At 32.5% G+C, this 26,374-nt stretch overlaps 1 protein-coding gene across 2 annotated transcripts in view; it reads right to left on the bottom strand.

The window, feature by feature from the left end:
- BBS4 (Bardet-Biedl syndrome 4) overlaps positions 1–26,374 on the bottom strand; it is a 222,218-nt gene that overhangs the window by 94,603 nt on the left and 101,241 nt on the right. Inside the window, exons 6-9 of one of the 2 annotated variants that reach the window (XM_072530948.1) lie at positions 17,321–17,474; positions 8,901–9,023; positions 6,810–6,981; positions 950–1,146 (exon numbers count right to left, since the gene is read on the bottom strand). In XM_072530948.1, the coding sequence (XP_072387049.1) occupies positions 950–1,146; positions 6,810–6,981; positions 8,901–9,023; positions 17,321–17,474 (646 nt within the window). The remainder of the gene's footprint in view (positions 1–949; positions 1,147–6,809; positions 6,982–8,900; positions 9,024–17,320; positions 17,475–26,374) is intronic. The other variant, XM_072530949.1, reaches the window with a different exon arrangement.

Below are 26,374 nucleotides of genomic sequence, written 5' to 3'. Positions count from 1 at the left end.
AAATTTTCACTGTAAAATGTCTGATAATACTAATCTGGAATGACAATTATCAGTTGACATTGTGAAAGTACTGTCACGATCGAGACAATCTGCGTCAAATTATATTTATGCGCATCATTGATTGGATATCTATTTAGCGTATTCTAAACTCCAACCAATTATACATCCGTAAGTAAAATTAGCTTTACGATAAATAATTTTCTAAGTTCTATGTATAATAATCACAGACTCACGTTTTTTTCCGTCACTTCTAGCTTAATGTGTTAGAGAGAATTCGATCAACTATGACGCACTAAAAGAAGGGTTTGGGACGAACTATATTGTGTATTTAAATATTTTACAAAAAATGAAAACAAACAATTTTTTTTAATACAATTCTTATTGTCTACTAGTGATGAGTAATATATCGCATGAGAGGTTATTGTATTGTCATCGAATGCCATAGTCTGTGGACTAGTACGCATTTCGATGCGCATCGCCCCGCCTCGAATTTTCCCATTGGCTCTTGACCTGGAAATCCCTATTTGTCGCTCGAACAGCGCATATAAATATTGGCCATTTTCAGGTCAGCCGGGTCAGTCCCTCACGGGCTCTCCGAGAGCTTAGTGCTCTCGAGGTTCTGCTTCCAGCATTTATTTTCCATACTCTGTGGCTGAGAATTGTTTCAACTTAACTTGGTGTTTTATTTCGACGAAAAAATTGTCATGTAAGAACAACAAAATATAACTTTGACTCTTAAAAAATATAACCACCTTTTCTTAGAGCACCCTGTATAATTCACAATATTTTAAAATTGTAGTGTTAACGGCCCAGTATAGTTCCATGAAGAAAAAACTTTACATATTTAGTAGTCGGTACAGAGAAAGAGACGTATAAGATGAGCCACCCTATATATCAGCTAACACGATATAATAAAAAATATAATATTTTATAGCAATTAGTTCCTTACCTCTTCAGCACAAACAACATTATTTTCGATCAATCTTGTATAACGCTCCATTAATCCAATGGCTTCTTCAAATGATCCGACGAACAAACAACTAAGAGCCATGTTAACAACAACATACACATCGTCTGGGGATAAACTTAGTGCCAATCTAAAAGCTTTTAAAGCGTTATCTGGATCTCGTAGTTCCAAAAGAGACACTGAAAATAAATACGTACCATTTCATATTTGTATATCGATAAATCAGGTAGAATTAATTTCAAACAATAATACATTTACAGTGAGCTCCTAAAGTAATGGATAAATTTATTTTATACAATATTATGAATACAAATGGAAAATCATAAAACAGGTCAATTTTAATATATGAAAATACACTTTCCCAATGACATTATTCAAATATATCTTAAACTCCTTGAAAAAAAAATGCCCATAAGCCAGATTTTTCTTTGATATTGTCGATTTGTAGTGCTTCTTAAACTTTTTATACTCACTATAATCTTTTGTAACATCAGCATTTATCTTGACTGTGGAAAGATTTTCTTGTATTACTTTTAATTCATCATCAAACCAAGTAAATTGGAGCTTTACTATGAGTTTGTAATTTTTCTGTCGAAAAATTAATTTCAGTTAACTTTACAATAATTTTGGTAATAAATCGAGCTAATTCTGTTGCTGTTTTGAGAGAAACAACTGAAACCCAGTGGACGCTAACTAACGACTGTTTTACCATTAGAATGCCTTTACTTGGTATATGGTTGCACTATGACTTTTTCAGATTTTGTTTTTAAGTAGAGCAATTGAGCAAGAAAGATAAGCTAGAAAAAAAAGTTGAAAATATAATAGGCAATATATATATATATATATATATATATATATATATATATATATATATATATATAATATATATATATATATATATATATATATATATATATATATATATATATATATATATATATATATATATATATATATATATATATATAATAAATATTAGGCAATCAGTGCGGATTTAGACGAGGGAGAAGCACAATGACCAAGTATTTATAATCACAGAAATACAAGCAAAAAGCTATGAACACAACTTATTAACCATAGCGATATTCATCGACTTCCAACAAGCATACGATAGTAGTAGAATAATGCGAGAAGTGAAAATCAATAGAGAAGGGCTCCTATATCATAAGACACCAAGTTTTGGCATTTGCGGATAATGTAGTGTTGCTGACAAGAGGAAAAAAGAGCTACAGGAGATAGTACACAGAATAGTAAAAGCAGCAAAGAAAATTGGAGTTCACATAAATCAAACTAAAACAAAATGTATGCAGTGGACGGATGATCAGCTCAGGGATAGACAAAAGTTTAAAGTAGAAGTAGAAGAAAGATCATCATACAAATTCGAAATGGTAGAAAGATTTTCATACCTAGGTGCATTAATATCACGTAAACCTAACAATAAAGAAGAAATACAAGCTAGAATAATGGCAGGCAATAGAAGTGTACATGCTGTTAGTGGAATGTTGGAAAGCAAGTTTTTATCAAAAAATGCAAAAATACAGTTATACAAAACAACTATACAACCAATAGTAACATACTGCAGTTAGACATGGACAAATGTCAATGTCAAAAAATGAACAAAATTTCATTCAGTCAGCTTTATAAACCGAGTTTATAAAATAAGGCAGCTGACAGCTAATGCTATAGTTAACAATCATGTTTAATACAGTCAAAAATTAAGACGTATATCTGAGGAATGCAGAACCAGATGATTCCACACTTTAAATCAGACGAAAAAACGACCCCGCAATATTAGAGGAATTAATTAGTCAAGCTTTAATTGTAACTGCTAAAAAAATAGTAACGAGTAAGTTTCTAAAAATATTTAATAAATCAGACGAAAATTAAGGATTTAGAAGCGAAAGATCTTGCAACTATGCCCGGTCTTTGCAACCAGAGACGACATTATATGACGTCTCTGACGTCACTGAAAATTATTTATTATAAAACACAGAATTCATGAAATTCCTTGTACAGACTGCCCCCGATCCTATATGGTCCAAACAAATCGTACACTCCAAAATAGGATTTATGAACATTCCATTTCTCTTCGCAATTCCAACTGAATTTCAATTCTAGGTCAACACCATCTGCATACAGGTCACAAAATTAATTTTGAAAACTCCAGAACCATAGCCCCCATCCGCTTCTATAAACCAAGAATTATCCGCGAAGCCATAGAAACTGAAATAAGACCAAATTGTCTTAATAAAAGAGATGACGGCGTACGGTTACCTTTGACTTGTAGACCTCTCATAAAGAAACTACCATCTGCTCCACCAGTCAACCAAAATTCTACTGTCAGAAATGTTCACGCAAACCCCCGCGCCAATCCCGACGCTGGCCACCATGCCAACCTTCACCCAAGTCACGTCACCATCGACGGTATAAATGACCCGTCCTCTATTCCCAGCACCAGTAATGCTTTAATAAGTGGTCAGTGTAGTAGTGGCGGGTAGCGAGTTTAAGAATTTATTCTTGAAGATAGTCCTATCAGGTAAAATGAATCAATCCCTGCCCTCCGCAGATTTCGGGGGTTTCCTGACCCGGGAAACTACTACCTGTTTAGGGTTTCTTGTCCAGGGTTATAGATGAAGTCCACAATGGACGGCTACGAACAGTGTCTGACCCAGAGTGGGCGGCTGATATAAAACTCACCAACCCGTGTAGCCAGCGTGGTGTTTTAAGGTTACTCATCCTTCCAACTATATAGACATGGCGAATACTAAAACGAACGGAAACAATCCCCAGGTGAGTGGAGTATGTTATGCCAAATCCCACACCCAGAAAAGGGACTGCCTCGTGGAATCTGGGGGAGGCAAGACAATCTCGCTTAATACACACAGAATTCACATCGGAACACATAACATCAGAACGATGAGGACAGAAGATAATCTAGAAGAGTTGCAAGAAGAACTTAAGACCATAAAATGGGATATAGTAGGCTTATGCAAGACAAGGCTCAAAGGCGAAGAAACGACTCTACTAAAATCAGAGCACACTTTGTACCAATACAATTCAGGAAATAACCAACGTATAGGAGGCGTAGGCTTTTTGGTACATAAGGGAATTGAAAACTTGGTAACTAAATTCCAAGCGATTTCAAATAGAGTTATCTATCTGGCAATAAAACTAAATCGTAGATACAGCATTCAAATAATCCACTGTTATGCACCAACTTCTTCTGCAGATGATAAAGAGGTAGAACAACTTTATGGAAGACATTACAAGAGCCAGAAACTTGGAGAAAACATACTTGGTAATAATTACCGGAGATTTCAACGCTAAAATAGGAAATAACGAAAATAAAAACGACAACGAATATATTGGAAATTTTGGACTGGAAGTAGAAATCACAGGGGAGATATGCTCACAAATTTCCTCAGCAAAGAAAAACTATTCTGCTTAAACACATTCTACAAGAAAAAAATGTAGAGAAAATGGACGTGGCACAGCCCAGACAGCAAAGTAAAAAATGAAATTGACTTTATACTCTCTAACTTCAAAAAGATTGCTAAAGATGTTACTGTATTAAATTCTGTCAACACTGGTAGTGGTCATCGATTAGTTAGGGTACGAATAGAAGTAAATACGAAATTCGATAGAAGAAAATTATCAGGATACATAAAAACACAGGATAAATTACCAAACATAGAAGCACTCGAAATGAATCAAGAGGAAAATCAAAGTAAACTAAAAGAGAGACTAAGACGTCTACCAGTATTCAACACGAAAGATGTAAATGAAATAACACAAAAATGAACGAATAACATCACATCAACTGCAAAAAAGATCTGTTATAAAAATAAAAATCCGAGAAACACGAAATTGAAACAAACAACGCTTGATTTAATGAAATTTATGAAATTTGATGAAATATTTGAAAATCAAAGATAACTAAAATCAAAAACCAACAGGGGAATACGGTGACGGAAAAAACTCAAATAATCAAGGAAATACAAACGTTTTATGAGAATCTGTATACATCTACTATACAGAACCCGGAACAGACCATAGAACAATTCTAAATGTCGGTTCGGAAACTCTCCCTAAAATAACTTCTTCGGAAATTAGACATGCCTTACAGCAAATGAAAAATAAAAAAACTCCTGGTAAGGATCGTATAACGTCTGAAATGTTAAAAATAGGCGGCAACATCGTCGTAGAGCCCGTCGTTTTTGTCAGCCTTGAAGGATGCTCGAATGCTCGAATAAACTCACGTTTATTCATACACTACACTTATTAAAAACATTTATGAACAGGCTACATTCCACATCAAAAATCAATGAAGACGAAAAAACTGAAAAAATGCGTCTTGGTAAAGGTATTAGACAAGGTGATACTATTTCACCAAAGCTTTTTACCTTAGCATTGGACAATGTAGTCAAACAGCTCTACTGGGAGAAAAAAGGGCTAAACATTGATGGTGTAAGTTTAAGTCATTTAAAGTTTGCGGACGACATAGTATAATTTAGTACAGATATGAAGGAACTGGAGCAAATGCTCCAGGGATTAAATCAGCAGTCAAATAAAATAGGTCTTAAAATGATCCTTTAGAAAACAAAAAAAAAAGAGTAATTTACATCTTGGACATACCATTAAAATCGGCAAATAAAACCAAATAGCCGAAATAAAAAGACGAATGCAATTGTCTTGAGTAGCTTTCGGCAAGTTAAGCTTTATCTTGAAGAATAAAGATATACCAACGTATCTAAAACGTAGAGACAAATGTATCTTGTCTGTAACTACATATGGACTGGAGACCATGGCGTTTACAAGGAAAACCTTAGAGCAGCTCAGTACAACCCAAAGAGCGATGGAGAAGGCCATGCTAGGGATTAGTTTGAGAGACAGGATTTGAAATATCGACATTTGTGAAAGAAGAAAGATTACTGATGTCGCAGAACGTATAGCAAGGCTATACGTAAGCAAGTGGCAATGGGTCGGACATGTTGTCCGAGATAATCCCGAAAAATGGACACAGAGATTAACAAACTGGAGACCAAGAGAGAACAGGCGAGAAGTAGGCAGACCACAAAAGAGGTGGGCAGATGACATCAAACAAGTCGCGGGCAAGCAGTGGATGAGAATTGCCAAGAGTAGGAAGCAAATGGAAGAGGCCTATATCCAGCATTGGATAAATACAGGCTGAAGAAGAAGAAGAAGTAGTAGTGTCTGGGGACTCAGAAGATCGAGACCTCAGAAGAACTGAAGAAGACATCGAAGAGGATGTCGAAAGCTCGGCACAATGATAAAATCAACGCGGTTCAATACGGAAGACAGGTGAGGTTTATTCCTTAATAGTATTAATGTTAGCTCGAGATTTAATTGCACTAACCGCGGAAACCTTCCGGAACATATTCTATCTATATATCTATCTATATATATATATATATATATATATATATATATATATATATATATATATTTCTTTTTGGGTGTGGTAGTCAATAAAAATAGAGCTTTGCTAAGGCGTACTATTTATTCTGAATCCAAGCTTTCGGTGGTTTTTTGCCACCTTTATCAAGGTCTACAAAGAAAATTACTATGTTGTAACAATTTGAATGGTGCCAAAAAAAATATATATATATATATATATATATATATATATATATATATATATATATATAAATATGTTATATTACATTAAAACAATTAAAACAATTAAAGTTAATATTAGATATTATAAAAGCAAGGGTTATAATAATTGGCTTTCGAAGAATATACAGAAATAAATGGTATAGAAAAATCAATATTTCCTCATCATTGGATAAACAATACGATCATTATATTTAACGCTTACCTCCAAGAACAGCAAGAGAGTCGCTAATTTGAGGCCGGAGATTTACTGCAGCACACGTATAATTAAAAGCTGAAGCTGGTTGCAGCGTTGCCAAGTGACATAGCCCAAGATTAAATAAAGCTTTCCAATTGAGTGGCTCTAGCCACAGCGCTCGCTTTAGACAACTTATTGCCTACAATATATAAAATATGAAAATGTTTGTTATTATAAAAAAAAATGTTTTAATTAACTTTTCTTTACAATTACTTAATAAGTAGTAAGTACGGCTTTTCATTTGTCAGTAACAGGGAAAAATTAAAGTTTACACAGAAACGTCATTGTGATTAAAGACTATCAGAAAATACAAATTTGTCTTAACAGATTAAGATATTTTACATAAGGATTGTTATAGTTTGCACTTTTAAGAATAAAACAATATTATACAGTAAAACCTGTTAAAAATGTTTTAAAAAATGGATACTGGAGAAGCCATGGAAAAAATGCATATTTATTTCTGTTTATTATTATAAATTTAAGATAATCTCTTTTAATTCTCTTTAGTAAAATATTATGTTAATATTACATAGTATGTTTGGTGAAATTTTGTTTCAAATTGATTTTTTGCTTCTTTTCCCAAACTGTTTTTACGACTTCTGTGCAGCATTAATTGAAACAAAAGTTAATTTATAAAATTAATGAAGGTACAAGACGAAAAATTTTCAAATTGATTTTTCTAGAAAATGGTTTATCCTACCGACTTAAAGAAAAAGTACCTTTTAGTACTAAAATACTTAAAAAGTTAATAATCTAGTATCACAAATGCTTAAAAGTTAAAGTCAAAAAAATAATGCGTTAAAATAACCATTTTCCTACCCAAAACGGACGCCTATGAACGATATTAAAAATTCTCAATTAATGGAATCGATTTAACTCTAAATTGTTGCAGGAATTTAATATAACCGCCAAAAAATTTAACATGTTAATTTCCCCAAAAAAGATAAAATGTATGGTTACAACAGCAAATTTACTTAGATGTAAATTGGAGCTGGAAGGTCAGATAATAGAACAAGTGATTTGAGAGGTTTTGTAAACTTTTACCTACAGTCTATCGCTTTTGATGATCGCACAATACCCAAGTCACTTTTTAGCCATATCGCATTAATAAACAATCTTGTGTCGGTAGCTGTGCTTCCATTACTGATGATGGCAGAATCTATATAGGTAAATTTCTCGAATTTCTTAAGGTCCTCACCGTCGGTGCTAATTGTGTCATTGCATTTGTTTGACATCCACATTCCATGTACTCAGTGTTCTTGACGTTTAGCTGCAACCCATAGTTGTCGAGTTGTTCCTTCCATTATTGAGTTTGCTGTTTTAATTCGTCTCTAATGATGCTGGAGAGTAAGACGTCTTAGAAGACGTCATGGATGTAGTTCTTGAATGTGTAACGAAAATTGTAAAGGTGGGTTTTTTTCTTCTGGTTTTGATCCTGGATACGCCGTTGGACCACTCCTCCATGTATAGAACCTAGGCAGAAGGCTATTACGTTAAGATTTCTGTACAGATTACTTTTTTTTTATACTTTACCTATAAGTAAAACAAAGATAATCGTTACTCGAGCAAAGGTAAAAAAAGTCAAAGTCGTGGTTCGATAGAAGCCCTTATTTGGTTAATCTATTTAAGTATAGCCTTTAATTCTGCTAATAAGATGTTTCCGAAATAATCGTAAAACATTATCCTCTAACTTCATCTATTTAATACTATTGTTATTCATTCTGTTTCAGTATGTATCTTAAGATCGTCACTGTATTCCATCTGACGTCTTTCTCTCTATAATTTTAACTTTAAAAGTCCAAAATTGGTAGGTGGAAAGCATCATCCAGTATACATTAAGCGGCATTAAAACATCTCGTACACTGTACCAATTTACAGTAGCCCGCAGAACAAGGAAAAGTCGATAACGATAATTAATTCACCCTTAAACACATTGATACCGTTCCATCTAAATGTTCATTATCGCAAGCAATAAAAACTTTACCGATCTTCCCATACTGTGACAAAAACCAGTTCAAAAATAAAACAATATACGGTTTTGTTTGCCTTAGAACTTACCGCGACATACTTTTGTTTGGCGTAAAAACAAACGCCAATATTATTCCACAATGCCGTTGAATCGGGTTGATAATGGATCGCCATTTTATATTTTGACAGAGCCACGTCGTAGTCTTCATGTTTCTAAAAACAACAAATTGAATTCTCCATTGTAGCGCATTGCAAACAAAGACTATCTATCTCTACGACAAAGACAATAGTGATATAATTAATTATGTCAACAATGAACGATGACTTTAAGAAAGTGTATAAAAACGGTATTATTTTTTTTATTTACAAAATTGCTATAATCCGTACGAATTATTATTGGTCCATCAATTATTATTCACCTTATCGCATTAAAGGAAGAAAAAAGCTTAAAAAATCTTATACAGATATTTGAAGGTTCTTAATGGCATATGAGGGGTAGCTGATAAAAAATCCGTGAAAACGTACAGCTGATTTTACAATACGTACAGCTCATTTCTACAATGATTCTTTAATTTTCTTTAAATATACAGTAAATAGTAATATAGCATAAATTACGCTCACACTTTTACGGTATCACTTTAGTAGTAGTAGTAAAGACACTCTGTAAGAAAGTGTATATTTCGTGTGTAGGAAGTGAAAGATCTAAAATTAAGAGAAGATAGGTAGATGGAATTTGAAGAAAAAAAATAGCAACATTAGGGTAAATGATAAGGTAACAAACGAAAAAAGCCAAACAACTAGCACCAACGAGGTAGGTAACCCATTTGATTTTAATAACGATGCAACTTTGACCCAATTTAATAAAATAGATAGATCAGGTAATCCAAATTTAAATAAAGTTATAAATTTAAGATTAAATAATAGATATAAATTAGGAGATAATGTACCATATATAGTACATATAGAAAATAAAAACGGTAATATCGGCAAATTACACAGGATAGGCACGGCCCGATTAATTTTACGTTCAGTACCTGAAATTGAAAACATTATCACACAAATTTCGGTAGTTGGTAGGAATAAAATTAAGGTAGAACTCAATAATTTTGCTAGTAGGTACTAATAAATTAATTGAATCTGAAAATTTTAAAAGCTAGCAGTACGAGGCATATATTCCAACGTTTCTTACACAAAGGAAAGGAGTTATAAAATCTGTAGATAAAGAGATAGAAGAGGATGATTTGTTATCATTAATTTAACCTAGGTTTGGAATAAGGTTTAAAGTCTTACAAGAAAATGGATCTACTATCTACGTAAAAACAAGAACTGTAATAGTAACTTTTAAAGGTCAATATATACCTACAAACGTAGTAATAGAAAAAATAATATACGAGGTTGAAAATTACACACCCAGAATGATAAAATGATTAAAGTGCTTAAGATTTGAGCATATACGTGCTCAATGTAGGGAAAAAGATAGGTGTGAAAGATGCGGTGAAGAACATAATAAATCAAATTGTTCCAATCCGAACACTTTATTTTGTGTATTGTGTAAAGGAAAACATAGCCCTACTGACAAGGAAGCAAATTGTACGGAAAGAGAAAAACAGGAGTATATTAAAAAGATTATGAATACTGAAAATATAACATATTACGAAGCTAATAATAAATATAGAAAATATTATTCAACAGAAAAGAAAATAAAGAACAAGAAAGTACTTCCAATAAATATACAATCTATAAACGAAAACGATCAGGTAGTATTGATTCTAGTAAAGTAGACAAAGAAATATTGGAAACACACAGAAAAATCTTGCAAACACCAAAAGTACAAAGTCAGCCTTGTTATAAGTTTACCAACCCGATTTATCATAATAAAACACAGATACAAAACGATAATCAAAGTAATATACTTATAGGAGAAATTATAGTAAACTTTATTTCATAAAACAACATATCATTTCTTCAATGGAATGCGCTAACAATTAAAACAAACAAGGGTTATTTAGAAAAAATTTGGTATGAGAATAAAATAGACATAGGACTTATATCAGAAACATGGTTAAAGAAAAGTAACTTTATTAACTTTACAAGTTATAATATCTTTATGAATGATAATGATAATGAATATGGTGGTGTGGCCATACTTTTGAAAAAAAAATAATTTTTATAATAGTCCTACTTTTCATCCAATCAATGACGTAATGTCAATATAGCATATCAATTATAATTAAAACCGGTAAAAAAATTAACATTTATTCTATTTATGTAAAACCAAATCTCAAAATTACGGTAAATTAATGGAAAAGTTTTTTAATATTATGGAGAAGCCTTTTATAATTTATGGTGATTTTAATAACCTCAATTATGTTTGTAGACACTATAGGAACAAATCTGTTAGAAGCTACTGAGGACTGTAATCTCGTACTTTTAAATAACGGCAAAGAAACTTTGCTGCGTAGACCTAGTAGTATTAATAAATCGGTAATAGACCTTACAATATGCTCAGCAAATATTAGTCATTGTTTCGATTGGGATGTTGCGGACAATACTTTAGGATCAAATTATTTTGCTATTGTTATAAAGTCAAATATTAATGTTAATAAATCTAAATGTGTAAATACAAAATTCAAATGAAATATAAATAAAGCGGACTGGTCTCTTCTCTCTTCTATCACTGAAAATTTCATAGAACTCGATAATAATTTAAGTTACCTATAATTTTTAAATAAATTAAACGAATATTGTAAAATATGTATACCGGAGAAAAGAACAGGGACTAATCCACGATTTGTCAACAACAACTTGCTTTACGCAAGTTTAAGTTACAGTCCAATATACAAAATTATATAAATTATAATAAATGTGTAGAAGAAACCAAAAAGTTATATTAAAGAGTAAGCGTAATGCATGGAGAAATGTTTGTGAAATTTTAAACAAAAATACACCAATAAAAAATATGTTAAATCAAGTCTAACGTTTACAAAACATCTTTAAACCACAAATAAATCCAGTGACCGAAGGAGAATGGGTTGAAGAGTTTTGAGAAAATATTGGTGCAGATAATATATTTTTAAAAATTAGTGTAATGGAAAGGAAAAATCATTCACTTTCAGTGCCATTTAGTTTATACGAATTAGAAATAATAAGTCTTAAGAACAAGAGAAACACTTCTCCGGGAATAGATAATATACATTATTATTATGTTGGCAAATTTACATCAAAAAGGAAAAGAAACACTATTAAAACCTTTTATTCAAATATGGCAATCAGAAAATATTCCAGATAGTTAGAGAGAGTACCGGGTGATTCCCATACTTAAAGCAAATCGAAATTCTGATTGGGCAGAATCTTATAGAGGTATTTCAGTAAGCTCCTGCATAACAAAAACACTGGAAAGAATGATAAAACTTAGGTTCGAAAGATGGTTGGAAAAAATAATAAAATATCGAAAATACAATTTGGATTTCGAAAAAATCATTCTACTGTGGAAGCAGTGAGCCAATTTTTTAACCAATATAAATTTAGCGTTTACGTCAAATTCTTCAGTAACAGCTCATTTATTAGATGTTGAATCAGCATACGACAACGTTAATTTAAGTATACTATATAACAAAATGACACAAATAGGCCTTCCCAAATGTTTTTGTCAAAAAATAATAAAACTATATGGCTGTAGAAAAATTTATATATCGGTAAATGGTAACACAATTGGTCCAAGGCTAGCGATGGATGGTTTACCTCAAGGAGGAATATTAAGCTCATTGTTATATTTAATTTATACTGCTGATCTAGTAAAAAACTAGCGGACCAACTCGACATCGAGTTTTGATGTAAGTCTAACGATCCATCGTTTCCGTCGCCTGGTGTAAATGTTCCAAAAATCCTAAAAATAAACTGTATCGACGCCAATTTTTTTAAATTGAAAATCAATACAGTAGTTTTTTAGGATTTTCAGGAAGATTTACGTTAGGAAACGGAAACAATGCAATTTTTTGCATATTTTAGATTGTAAAATGCCACGTTTAAGTAAAAGAAGTTAAAATTAAAATAAAAATTTTGAAGAATGAAACCTGTAAAATTCCTATACTTTACTATAGGAAAAATTCATTTTATGGCCGCCATTTTTAAACCGGTTCGAATTTTTTAAATTTTAAACCTTAGGGGGAATAGTAACCTACAAAATGAAATTTTGAACTGTTCTCTTATATCTAATAAGGTTAATAATTTTTTAAATTCGCTGTATACTTTGACCGATGTTCACCATTCCATTAATTTAAATTAGGTATTTATTAATTATTATAGTATTTATAGATTATTGTATAAACATGATTTAGATATTAAACTCAAATTTTAATTGTAAATATAGAGTAAGTATTTCTTTGTAATTTGTTAGAACATCAAAAAATATATAAAAAAATAGAAAAAGAAAATTTACTAAAATAAATAAAAATAAAAAAAAAGAAAAAATGAGGAACTTGGACAGTCCACAGTAAAGTAGCTATTGAATTAAGTAGATAGCTGCAGAAGAGTTTGCTATGGAGCTCTGAGGACCTTATCACCTATTTTATACAGGGTGGTCCTTAAGAAATTGTACAAAAATTAACAATAGATTTTACACTTTAAAATATTACGATTTAAGCCAAATTGCTTTAATAAAATGTTGATATGAAGAAAGATACAGGGTGTTAAAGTGCAAATTTAAAATTTTATTTTTCGCTATAACTTTCAAGTTTGTAAACATTTATGTATAAAAATTCACAACTGGGTACTTTTAAATATGAGAAATTTTAATTTAATGCACACTTTAATGTAACTAATAGAGGGCGCCACATATGCCATATATGTGGCATAAATTTGCACTTAACTTTTTTGCTCTTTAAGTTACCTGTATTTGTGACAATAAATATTAAAGATACATTATTTTAACAAAAAAAAGCTATACCTGTTATACCATAATTCTGATTTAAGGCAATTACTCCAGGCAACGAAGGAAAAATAGACAAAAACAGTAATACTTCTGAATTTTGGTATAAAATACCTTTAACTAAAGTTAATAGTTAACGAAATATTAAATAAAATAAATATATCAGCAGGATAATTAATAATAAGATTTGACAAAATAACAGAATGATAGGATTTTACATCAAACATTTTACCTTTTATGTTAAATTAAAGTCATAATCAAAACATTTTGTTTACAAACCAAATTAAGAAATAGTTAAACTAAATAACATAACTTTTTGTCAAAGTAAGTGTTCAATATGTCCATCATTTTTTTTAATTTATTTGTCATAATATTCCATAAAAGATAGTCTCATATTAAATAGCATCATTGGTTCTAAAGAAACTGCTGCAGTGCTTATTTCTTCCCATATTTGGTTACGAATGTTTAAGGGAGTCTTATAAACACGTTGATTTAATGCGCCCTATGCACCAAAATCAAGCGGATTAAATTCTGGGCTACGTAGTGGCTATAATGTATAATGGATGAATAAATTATTTTGGCTACACATCCAAATCTTATGGTATATTGTGGAACTACACCTTATTTGTCACAGTGGTTAAATAATGTATTAAACTGTGATGTATCTCGTTCATTGGTTACTTATATACACACAGAATAACCCATCGATAACATTACTTACTTATATGATTAAATTACAGCTTACGAATAACTATAATTAGATCTCGAACAAATGTTCTATTATGATTTACTAACGAACTAATATTATGCTGAACTAAATTGCCTATGTGTTTACTGTGTAATGAATAATAAGTATTCTTTTGGGATTTTTTATGAATTAAATAATTATATCAAAATCTCACCACATTGGCAAGGAATATTGGTATTTAAGTATGTTCTCACTGCCTTCTCTCTAGAATATGGAGGTATACCATCTTGAATAAATCACATATTTTGAGTTTTTAGCATTTTATAATAAAGAAAAAGTTATACAACGCCAGTATAAAACCTTAAGAAGCGATAGAAAAGGGAAATTGTAAACATAATGATGGCCAACGTCTGAATACGGACACTACACCTAAAGAAGAAGATGAAGATTCTTTTCTCCAATAAGACATTTATCAGCCATAATAAAGCCTTTTGTGATGTAACATTATTATCTTTGAGTTGATTTTATAAGACTAAACTATGAATTATGCTTATCTACAGATATTCAGTGCTTTACCGCACAAATATTATTATGCGGCTGAGTTATAAAATGCGATTATCTCGAAAACGGTTAAATTTTGAGGTTACTAACAGGTATACCTTTTCTTTGTAAAAATAATGTATATTTAATATTTTTAACACAAATAAAGATTACTTAAAGAGGAAAAAAGTTACGCGCAAATTTATGCCACACATGTGACATATGTGGCGCCCTCTATCAGTTACATTAAAGTATGTATAAAATTATAATTTATCCTACTTAAAATCATCCAATTATAAATTTTTGTCTAAAAATATTTACAAACGTAAAAGTTATAGCGAAAAATAAAATTTTAAATTTCCACTTTAACACCCTGTATCTTTTTTGCTAAAGCGAATGGCTAAAATTACTCTCAAATGACAATATAAAAGAACTCACTGTACTTTTCAATCAAATATATGATACCAGTGAAATTCCATCGGACTGGTTAAAATCGATCTTTATTCCTCTACCTAAGAAACCAAACGTTAAGAAATGTAGCGACTGTAGACTCATTAGTTTAATAAGCCATGCCGTTAAAATACTGTTGCAAATTCTTCTAAATCGAATTAACAACAAGTGCGAAGAAATAATTAGTCAAGAGCAGTTCGGGTTCCGGAGATGCCTTGGAACTAGAGAAGCACTATTTTCTATGCAAACACTCCTTCAACGATGTTGGGAGGTAAGAAAACCCGTATATATGTGCTTCATTGATTTTGAAAAGGCATTTGATCGCGTTCAGCATACCAGACTAATTACCGCCTTGCAGAGCATCCAACTAGATGAGAAAGACATCAAACTTATTGCCAAACTTTACTGGAACCAAACAGCCATTATTAATACCAACAATAGAGAATCAAAGCCAATCAGTATTGAACGAGGCGTAAGACAAGGCTGTATACTATCTCCCACCCTCTTTAACGTGTATTCTGAGAATCTATTTAGGGAAGCTTTAAAAGATCAAAAAGGAATTATCATAGGAGGAGAAATAATTAACAATATACGGTACGCCGACGATACTGTGATTCTAGCTGAAAACATCGACGATCTGCAGGAGCTAATCAATAGAGTTGACATGGAATGCACAAATTGGGGACTGTCGATAAATATTGATAAAACTAAATACATGGTGACCAGTAAAGTGGATATCGGCGCAACCCAACTGATATTAAACCAACAACCGCTGCAGAGAGTTCAGAGATTCAAATACCTTGGATGTTGGATTTCCCAAAATCTAGATCCATCCTTCGAAATTCGATGTAGAATTGAACAGGCAAGAAACTCATTTCAAAAATTCAAGCCTCTATTATCCAATAACTCATTAAATTTGGAAATCCGTGAAAAGTTTACAAGATATTACGTGTGGTCTGTACTTTTGTATGGATGTGAAACTTGGACTTTAAACGCCGATATCATAAATAAAATCGAGGCGTTTGAGATATGGTTGTATCGAAGGATACTAAAAATTCCATGGACTAGCAGAACCAGAAACGAAGAAGTTCTTCGAAGAATGGGACATCAACGAACTCTATTAAATATTATTAAGAGGCGTAAACTAGAATATCTTGGACATATAATCAGAGGACCAAGATATGAGTTCCTTCGGCTAATTCTCAACGATAAAATCGAAGGAAAGAAATGGATAGGACGGAAGAAACTCTCTTGGTTGAGGAATTTGCGGCAGTGGACAGGTTTGACAGCAGACCAATTGCTACACGTAGCGCAAGACCGAGATCAGTATAAAAATATTATAAGCATGGTAGTCGCCGACGTTCCGTAGGGATATGGCACTCTAAGAAGAAGATCTTTTTTAATCTCAACATTTTATTAAAGCAAGTTGACTTAAATCGTAATATTTTAAAGAGCAGAATCTAAGGTTTCTGTTTGTACAATTACTTAAGGACCACCCTGTATATAAATAACTAAAAAAGCACCTTATGCAAAAAAAACTAGAAACAAATTACCAAAAAAAAGACTATATTAGAGATCAATACTAGTAATAGATTTAGGGTAAGGTTGTGTACGAAACAATGACTAATGAAAAAATGAGTAAAATTTGTAAGATCGGCGAATGGATTTAGTGCCCGCAGTCCTATAAATACAAACAAACAACAAATTACGCTCAATACTACGTCCAACTCTCATAAAAATTGCACGTGGCTATTACTTGCTGCAATCTATGCATCGCCGATATAAGAATTTTACCACATAAACCACAAAAGCTTTTCTTAAAAAATTCATCAGATATAATATTATGTAAATATATAAACATGTATATGTTAATATATGTCTAATATAAATATATTTCTACCTTACCTGTATAATACATCCAATAGCCAGCAAAGCTTTTGTATGAGCAGGTTCTAATGCAAGCGCTGAACTTAATCTTTCAAAAGCGTATTCATTTTGTCCTATTTTTAGAAATAAAAGCCCCGATTCTGTTAACATGTTCACACTATCTGGACAAGATCTAAAAATGAATATTTACCCTGTTACTCATTTTAATTTTTCATTTCAAATCTTGTTTGTCGTTTCACAGACATAACGCAATTTGTGGATATATGTATTACTCAGTTTTTTTAATAAGCTATTTGTTGGAGATCGTATAAAAAATGAATTTAATGAGGATTTGCTATAAAAATGGTTGAAAAACATAAAGGTTTTAGTTTTTTATAAGATAAAGTCTTTTCTACATTGGACTACGTATTTCGCATTAGTTCACAGGTCGATGTGGATTAAAATAAATACCTAATAATAATATTCACACGTAAAAAATATATGGAACGTACAGTATAAGGTAATCTCCAACTAATGACCAAACCTTCCTGTATATGTTTTATGTTTAATGAGTTTACAAGTCAAACAATCATAATGTAGGGAAAAATTGTACACGGTGATACATGGTTCCCAGTGAAACACCGAAATTTATTTTTAAATTTGGCGCCCTCGTAAAGCCCATTTGTGAAATCTACAGTTGTCTAGTACAGTTGAATGTTGTGAGCGTTCACGTGCGTGAAATAAGTTTTTGAGAATAATAATTGGATTTTATGTTTTTTAAAGGTATGTAGTAACTTAATAAGAGTAGTTGACATATATTTTTTATTTATTAACAGCAGATTTCAAGCATTCTTATTATTACAATGGTATTTTACTTATGTAATAATATAACCTAAAACAAAATTTATGAGATAATGACTCTCATAGCAAAGTTTTAAATTTTTTTGTGTGGTTATGTTATTGGTATACATTAAAACAGTGTTATGTGGGTATATTATTACGTTTTTCAAGTTTATCTCTCCATATCTGGAGGTTTCTCGAACAAATATTCTCGATGTTTCTTCTCTAGTTTCCTTTATTACATCATCTAGTACAATATTGAACAGGATGGGGCCTAGTACACCTCCTTGTCGTAAGCCATCATTGACTCTAAACTCTTCTAGTTCTGATTCCATATTATCTGTTCTTACTCTGTTTCTTGTGTTCTTGTATAGGCTCATAATAGCTTTTCTGAGTTTGCTGTCTACTTCTTTGTTTCTTAGGCTTTTGTCTATTTCGGTTCGCGGGGTTCTATCAAATGCTTTTTCGAGGTCTATGAAGGCTTGGTATAGTTCCGTGCTTGTATTTCGTGCATTTTGTATTAGATGCTTGAGTGTAAAAACATGGTCATGGATGCTTCTTCCCTTCCTGAAACCGCTCTGTGACTGCTCCAGCTTATGGTCTACTGCTTGTAGTAGTATTTTCTTCAGTACTCGTTCGTAAACTTTGGAAGGGATACTCAGGAGAGTTATACCTCTGTAGTTGCTGCATTCTCGTTGTCACCTTTTTTGAAAATGGGTAGAATAACGCCCACTTCCCAGTCTTTTGGGATCTTGTTCTCATTCCATGCTTTATTGCAAACTTTTCTAAGCATTTCATTTCCATTTTCTCCCATATTTTCTTTTTATTCCGTCGTCCGTTACTGAGCTATCGCTCTCCCAATCTTTTCCTTTCTCCAAAAACTTTTTCATTATTCGGCGCCAGGCACTATCTTCCACCTCAACGGTTCAGAGAAAACAGTGTCTACCGTTTATTTATTACAACCAGCTAAAATATTGTCGCCTGGGATATTTTGCTCACAGTGGCAACGTCGCATAAAAATTGGTGAAGACTTCAGTGAATGTTTTGCTTTTTATCGCGCTTATCAGTTAACCTCTTCAGTGTATTTTGGTTAATTGCTTATAATTATTTCACTGACTCACCTTTTAGAAGTCCACTTTTTATACTACTGATTAGTTTTTAACTTTGTTTTGCACTCTAACTAATTTTGATTGTTTATTTCTCGTTTTAACTCTCGATAAATCGGGTTAATTACAGCCGAAACAACAAACGTATTTATATATATATATATATATATATATATGTTAGATCACTAATCACGTATTTGACTTTTTAAAAAAAGAACTTTATTTGTTACAAATTAAATATTAAATAATAGTACAAAATTAAATTAATTTAAAATGACTACAATAACTGGACTGGTCGAAGTTGCAGCTAAGAGTGATTCCGGCATCTGAGAATGGTAATTTATAGGTTTGGTATGAAGTGCTGAATTGCTGTTCTCATGAATATTGGCCAACGGTTCGTACAAAGTTCTAATGCGTGCTCAGCGGTTTCTATGGGAATGGGATGATGAAATCTGAAGTCGGCGAACTTAAGCTAGTTCAAGGTTAATATTTTCTCATATAACAGCTCCCCTTATTAGTGAAAAGTCAATGCCATTGCTTTGACTTTTACAGAGTAATTGGTGTTTCTGCTTCGCTTTCTTGTTGGACATTGGGTCTTCTTCTGAAGGAGGCTAAGCCCTGAAGTTTCTGTCTAATGGAATTTCTGCGTGGTAATGAAGTTGGAGGCTGATCCTGGGACAAGGAGATTGCAATTTTTGGGAATATTTTGGTTCGGTATTTGCAGAAAAGATATAAGATAACTAGGATAATAATCAGGGATAAGGTTGATATAGTGAATAAGGGTAGATGTTCATCAATGAATGATTGGCTCATAATATGGTCCAGTTCTTCTGAATATTGGTCCAATTTGTGTTGTGCAATATTTAAGTCATCTACGTTGATTTTACTGAGTTTTAGTGGTTTCAATTTTGATAGGTGACTCTTTGTCTCAAAATGGTCACAGCATCTGTAGGGTACGTTAACTGGGTGACTTCTATACGTGATATTTGTATATTTCTCAATTTGGTCTCTAGCATGAATTCTGGTACTGCCGATGAATGCAATACATTCGGGAATTAATCTTAAGATTGAATTTGTTTTGATTATTTGTGTAGTGACGTCTTTTCTTGCACATTTGATTGTTACTGGTAATGGATCGGAAATGGTTAGTAACCATAAATTTCGGTCAATTTCTTGTACATTGTAACCTTGTGCCAAGAGCATGGACATCTGGCAAGTTTTTGGTAAGTTGCTGAGAGGTTTCAAAAGCTGGGCTTCACATATAGCATCTGTGTCTATGGGATACGGAAGAATGTCTGTACACATTCTTTGGTTGTGACTGATTTGTTTGCATTTTTCGGTGTCCATGGGTAAGACATATGAAATTGAATCATCATCTCGCGCTATGTATTTATGAACAGTTGAAAGTATATGATGAAAACCAGTTTGATTATCTAATTTTGGTATTGAATATAATTGATACAAGGTGAATATTTCGGGATCAACTAACGGGATTTCGAGGACGAAAACAATTTTTGAATCAAGCTGATAAGCTTGCAGTTTTATTATGTCAATATACTGAGCTATATTTGACATATAAGTGGGTAGAGGCAATACGTTATTTTGTAATGACTGTGAGATTTCTTTTAATGCGTCCATTAAGTCTATAGGCGAAATAATAGAACTATGTAGAATTTGCAGGCGAGAGAATGTTATAGAATTTAGTATATCATTTAAATAATTTTCTAAAAATACGTAGCTTTCCATTAAGGACTCACATAAATCTAGTATTTGTAATTGTGCTTGGTAAAAGGATATGTCATTATTAATGTCCAGAAGTGTAGTCTCGATAGTTTTTAAGTCTTTGTTAAAAGTTTCTTCGTCTATTTGCAATTTTTGAATTGTAGTGTTGAAAGTTCTTATAACTGAAGTGGTAACAGATATTTGATTTTTTAGGAGATTTTCAATTTGAGTTTCATCGGAATTTATCTTATTTATACATTTATTAAAGTATTCGCCATCAGAGGCGTCTAAATTTCCAGTAATAGATTTCCAGATTGTTCCAATACCATTTACTAAACCGCGTTTTAGGCGTTTATTATAAGGTACTGTGTCAGAGGTTATTTCTTTATATTTTAAATTAACGGAGTTTGAGATTTGTTTTAGCAGACTAACATGTGTCTGTACTTCGGCTTGAAAGGCAAGTTTTCTCGGTGTATCCACGTTAATAAATTTTTCTAACAGGTTTTCCAAAATTCTGTCATTATTGGATATTGTAGTTTTGATAGGTAATAATTCTTTGTAAACAAGTAAAGTCCATTTGTCATTAGATATTCGTATAGTTCCTTTTTCATGAAAAAATATTCCAATTGTGTTATTAATTGGAGTGAGGAGAATTTGGGATTGGACGATAGAAAGGAGTCCATAGAATCTGTAAAGGAAAATTATTCAAAATAAGGTTTCAGTCTGTCAAAATTTACTTTAGAGGTTTGGTTAGTTTTGGGGTTAAGGATAATTGCGGAATTTGTAAAAACTTCTTGAATTTCGAAAGGTCCATTAAAAAGATTATCCGATTTTGATTTAATTTGGGATTCTTTTACGTAAACTTTGTCACCAATTTTAAAATCAGGTCTTCGTTCTGAAATATTCTCGTCAAATCTTACTTTCGCCTTTTCTTTCTGTCTTTCTGTTTTTGCTCTGGCTACTTTGTAAAAATATTCCATGCGGTTATTCAGGTCTCGAATATATTTACTCATTAGTGTTTTTTGATTGTATAGAGTTTCTGGTGGTCGGCCTGCAGTGTGCCCAAATATAAGTTCATATGGTGTGAAACCGTGGGTCTTATTCTTTGTGTTGTTATAGCATATTATTGCATAAGGAAGTATAGTGAAGGGATGATCGTTTGGGTTCTCGGCTTGATTTGCTCTAATCATTTCTGAGAGTGTCGCATGAAACCTTTCTATAGATCCATTAGATTGTGGATGGTTAACGCTAGAAAATGTTAGTTTAATGTCATATAATTCGCATAGATCTTTGATTATAGCATTCTCGAATTCTCGACCGCAGTCACAATGAATTCTTAGTGGTGTTCCATAGTGTTGAAAAAAGAGTAGGAGTGTCTTGACTACTGTTACTGCCTTTTTGTCTTCCAAAGGATAGGCTTGCGTGAATTTTGTCAATTCGTCACGAATAGTTAAAGCGTAGTTCCTAGTAGGGTATTCGAATATGTCCATATTTATTCTTTCGAATGGTGTTTTTGGAGTTTCTGTTATGACTAGTGGTCCACTTAAGTTTTTCCTGCAAATCTTAACTTTTTGGCAAATTTCACATGCTTTTACAAATTTCTCTACATCTTTTGTTAAATTCTTCCAATTGTATTTCTGCTTTATTCTTCTGACAGTTTCGTTTATTCCTCGATGTAAGTTGTTTTTACCGCAATGGTAATGATCTAAAATTTGAGGGATTTCGTCTTCGCTGGCTGTTTTAATTATATTTTGACAGATTCTTAATTTTAATTCTTTGTCAGCAAAAATATAAGAAAATATCTCTAGGATAGGTAGTTCGAGATTATTTTCGACGCAATATATTTTTGATTCATCAAATTGATCTTTATTTGCAAAAAGTACAAGAAACAAGTGTGATATTACTCGTTCGGGATCAAACGGTAATGGTATAATAAAATATTTTCGATCTTTTACAGTTTTGCTGTGTACAATATTAATTCTTCGGTTACTATATTCCATGTTTTCTTCGAATATGTCATTCATTATGTTCTCGTGGAGTTCTTCAAGTTTATTTTGCCAAAAAAATGTAACAATATTTTTGTTGGATTTGTCTAATAAGTCCGTATTCGATGTTTCAATTTTAGAATAATCGATTATTGACTTTGTTCTATACAGTTCGATAAACTTGTCAAGTTCTTCGGACATTTTTTCTATATTTTCTTCATCGTCGTCTTCGTTTTCTTGAGTTTCCGTATCATCTTCATTCGATGCATGTAATGAGATTTTCGATTGAAAGTTTGCACAATCCTTGAAATGGTTAATCTTTATCCTTGAGAGGGCATCTGCATTTCTGTTTATTTTTCCTGCGCGATGTTCTATTTTATAGTTGTATTCTTCGAGTTTTAGGCGCCAACGCGCTAATCGGCTTCCGGGATCTTTTATCGAGAAAAGCCATGTAAGGGGTCGATGATCGGTAATCAGGGTGAATTTTCGGCCAAAAAGATATGGTCTAAAATGTTTGACTGCCCATACGATAGCTAATAGTTCTCTCTCTATAGTCGAATATTTTGTTTCGGCACCGCATAACGTTCTGGAGGCATAAGCTATGGGTAAATCTTTTCCAATAGGGCCTTGCGATAGAACGGCTCCAATCGCGAATGCACTAGCGTCAGTTGTTAGTAAAAACAGTTCCTCAAAATTGGGATATATAAGTATTGGATCTGAAGTTAAAATATTTTTGAGTTCGTTAAAGGCTTCTTTGCAATCAGAATTAAAAATAAAAGGTACGTCTTTCTGAAGTAGTTTCGTAAGTGGTTTAGAAATTTTGGCAAAATTTGGAATAAATCTTCTATAGTAACCGGCTAAGCCTAAGAATGATTTTATTTCTTTGGTGTTCTTTGGTTCCGGGAAGTTTTTGATGCAAGATATTTTAGCTGGATTTGTTTTTACACCATTTTCCGTTACAAGGTGGCCCAAATATGCTACTTCTTTTCTTAAAAATTCGCACTTGTCTGGCTGTATTTTTAAATTTGCTTTTCGCAACCTTTTAAAAACTTCTGTTAGTCGTGACATGTGATCATGAATAGTGGGTGAGTAGATAATTATATCATCCATATACACTAAGCACCTTTCGTTTTGTATTCCTAAGAGGATGTTGTCCATTACTCTTTGGAAAGTAGATGGAGCATTCATTAGTCCGAATGGCATGCGGACAAATTCGTAATGTCCATTTTCGACGGAAAAGGCCGTTTTCTGGATGTCTTGTGGCTCGATTTCAATCTGGTGAAATCCAGACGCTAAATCTAGTGTTGTGAAGTATTGGCATCTTCCTAGTTGGTCCAATAGTTCTGATATTTGTGGTAGAGGATAACGGTCTTGTACTGTGAGTTCGTTAAGTTTTCGATAATCAATAACAACTCGCCATTTTTGTTTTCCTGACGCATCTAATTTCTTCGGTACGACCCAGACTGGACTCGACCAGGGCGAGACACTTTTCTGGATTATTCCTTCTTCTAACATTTTATTAATTTGCGTCTTTACCTCTTCCTTATGTATTTGAGGATATCTATACGATTTAGTGAAGACAGGTTTAGCGTTGTTTGTTTCGATTTTGTGCTTGATTTCGTTTGTGAAGGTCAGTTTGTCGCCTTCGACATAAAATATATCTGCGTATTCAGTACATATGTCTAGAATTAGTTCTTGTTCTTCGCAATTTAGATGATCAATTCTTAGTTGTTCTTTAATTATTCGTGTTCTATCTACTACGGGTTCTTCAAAATCATTTCCGTTGTAGGATAGGATTGTCTCCGAATTTTTGAAAGGTTCGATTAAAATGTCTGAAAATTCGATTGTCTTCGGCATAGCATTAGCATTTAGTACGGAAGTTAAGAATTCTCCATTTTCATCTACATGGACTAATGCATGAGGTAATCTAACTTTTTCTATTTCTTGAGCTGATAATATGGCATCTGTATTTGATAAGTTGCATTTTAGTCTGCATATTTGTTCGGTCCGGCTGTCAATGGTAATTCTGTTTTTTCCTTTTATTCGTTTTCTCTCTGGTCTTTCAAGATTTTTGTCTTGATCTCGGTTTTTTACGATAGCATATTTTTCATTTATAGGGTTTTGATATTTTAAATTTGATTCCTGTTTAGAATCTGATTTAATTATTTATTTTAGGTTCGTTTTGTCTTGTTTCTGTAGGGTGTGTCGGTATTTTGTCTTTAGGAGGTGTGATTGTCTCGTGTCCTACTTTGTGAAGGGTGACAGTTTTAAAATTTGTATGCAACTGTCGGGATTTGAGATCTATTACGCATTCATAATGATCTAGAAAGTCTAGGCCTATTATGCCATCGAAATCAATGTCTAAATTGAAAATAAAGACTTTGTGAGGATTATTGTCAGTGAAGGGAATCAGGACAGATTCTGTTATTAACAATTTTTGATCGGTTATACCTTGAATAGTAACGTTTTCAGGAAATCTATTATGATAATTGCGTGCTGTGTTTTCTTTGAAAACAGTGATTCCAGCACCTGTGTCGATTAAAAGTTTAAAAGTGTTGGTAGCATCGTTAATGTAATATAAATTTTTGGAACTCATTGTATGAAATGGAGTTACATGAATGTCTGTTCGGGAAAATTGAGATCCGGATGAAAGTTGTCTAAGTTGAGTGCTTGGATTTGTTCTTGGATATTCGTAATATCCGTTGAGGGGTTCGTATGATTGGGAGGATGATTTTGATTCTGAAGTGAAAGAAAATCCTGATAATTTTGTGTGTTATTGGTTTCGTAAATGTTATCAGTTTGTGGATTATTTTCTGTATAATAATCCGTTTCATAGTTTTCATAGTTATCGGTATTATAATAATTATCTGTATAGTAATCGTCTGTATAATAGTTAGTCGTCATTTCATCAGGGTATTCGTTTAAAACATGTGCTCTTTGGAAGTTTGGGTTTCTTTGAATAACAGATGGACGATTTTGATTTTGAGATGAAAAGGAAGGTCTCTGTTGGTTGAAATTTGGATTGTTGGACGAATATTGATTCCTATTAGGGTTCTGATTGTTTTGATAGTTGTTAGGTCCATTATTATATTGGTTTTGGTAACCGTGTGGCCTAGAAAAAGTTTGGTTTGGCTGTATGAAACGTGAAGAGCGGCATTCACTATTTAGATGACCAATGCGGCCACAATTTGTACATTTTGTAAACTGAGATGAGGGTCTTCTCATTGGTTGAGAGGATTTAGGAATAGTCGATCTAGAATTAGACTTTTGTTCTTCAAAATATGACAATTGAAGTTCGCGTCTAATACGATTGCTTGCTTCAATGAGATCTTTTGGATTACTAGCCCTAATAATTTGTCCTAGACGAGGTTCTAAACCGGTTAAAAGTGTGTTTAGGGCCATGGTATCGATTAAGTCACATTGGGCAGTTTTTTGATCTG

Source organism: Diabrotica undecimpunctata, chromosome 5 (assembly GCF_040954645.1).
Source record: "Diabrotica undecimpunctata isolate CICGRU chromosome 5, icDiaUnde3, whole genome shotgun sequence".
NCBI classification, from domain to species: domain Eukaryota; kingdom Metazoa; phylum Arthropoda; class Insecta; order Coleoptera; family Chrysomelidae; genus Diabrotica; species Diabrotica undecimpunctata.
The sequence above is the reverse complement of the archived record's forward strand: the minus strand, read 5'-3'. Positions and strand labels throughout refer to the sequence as shown.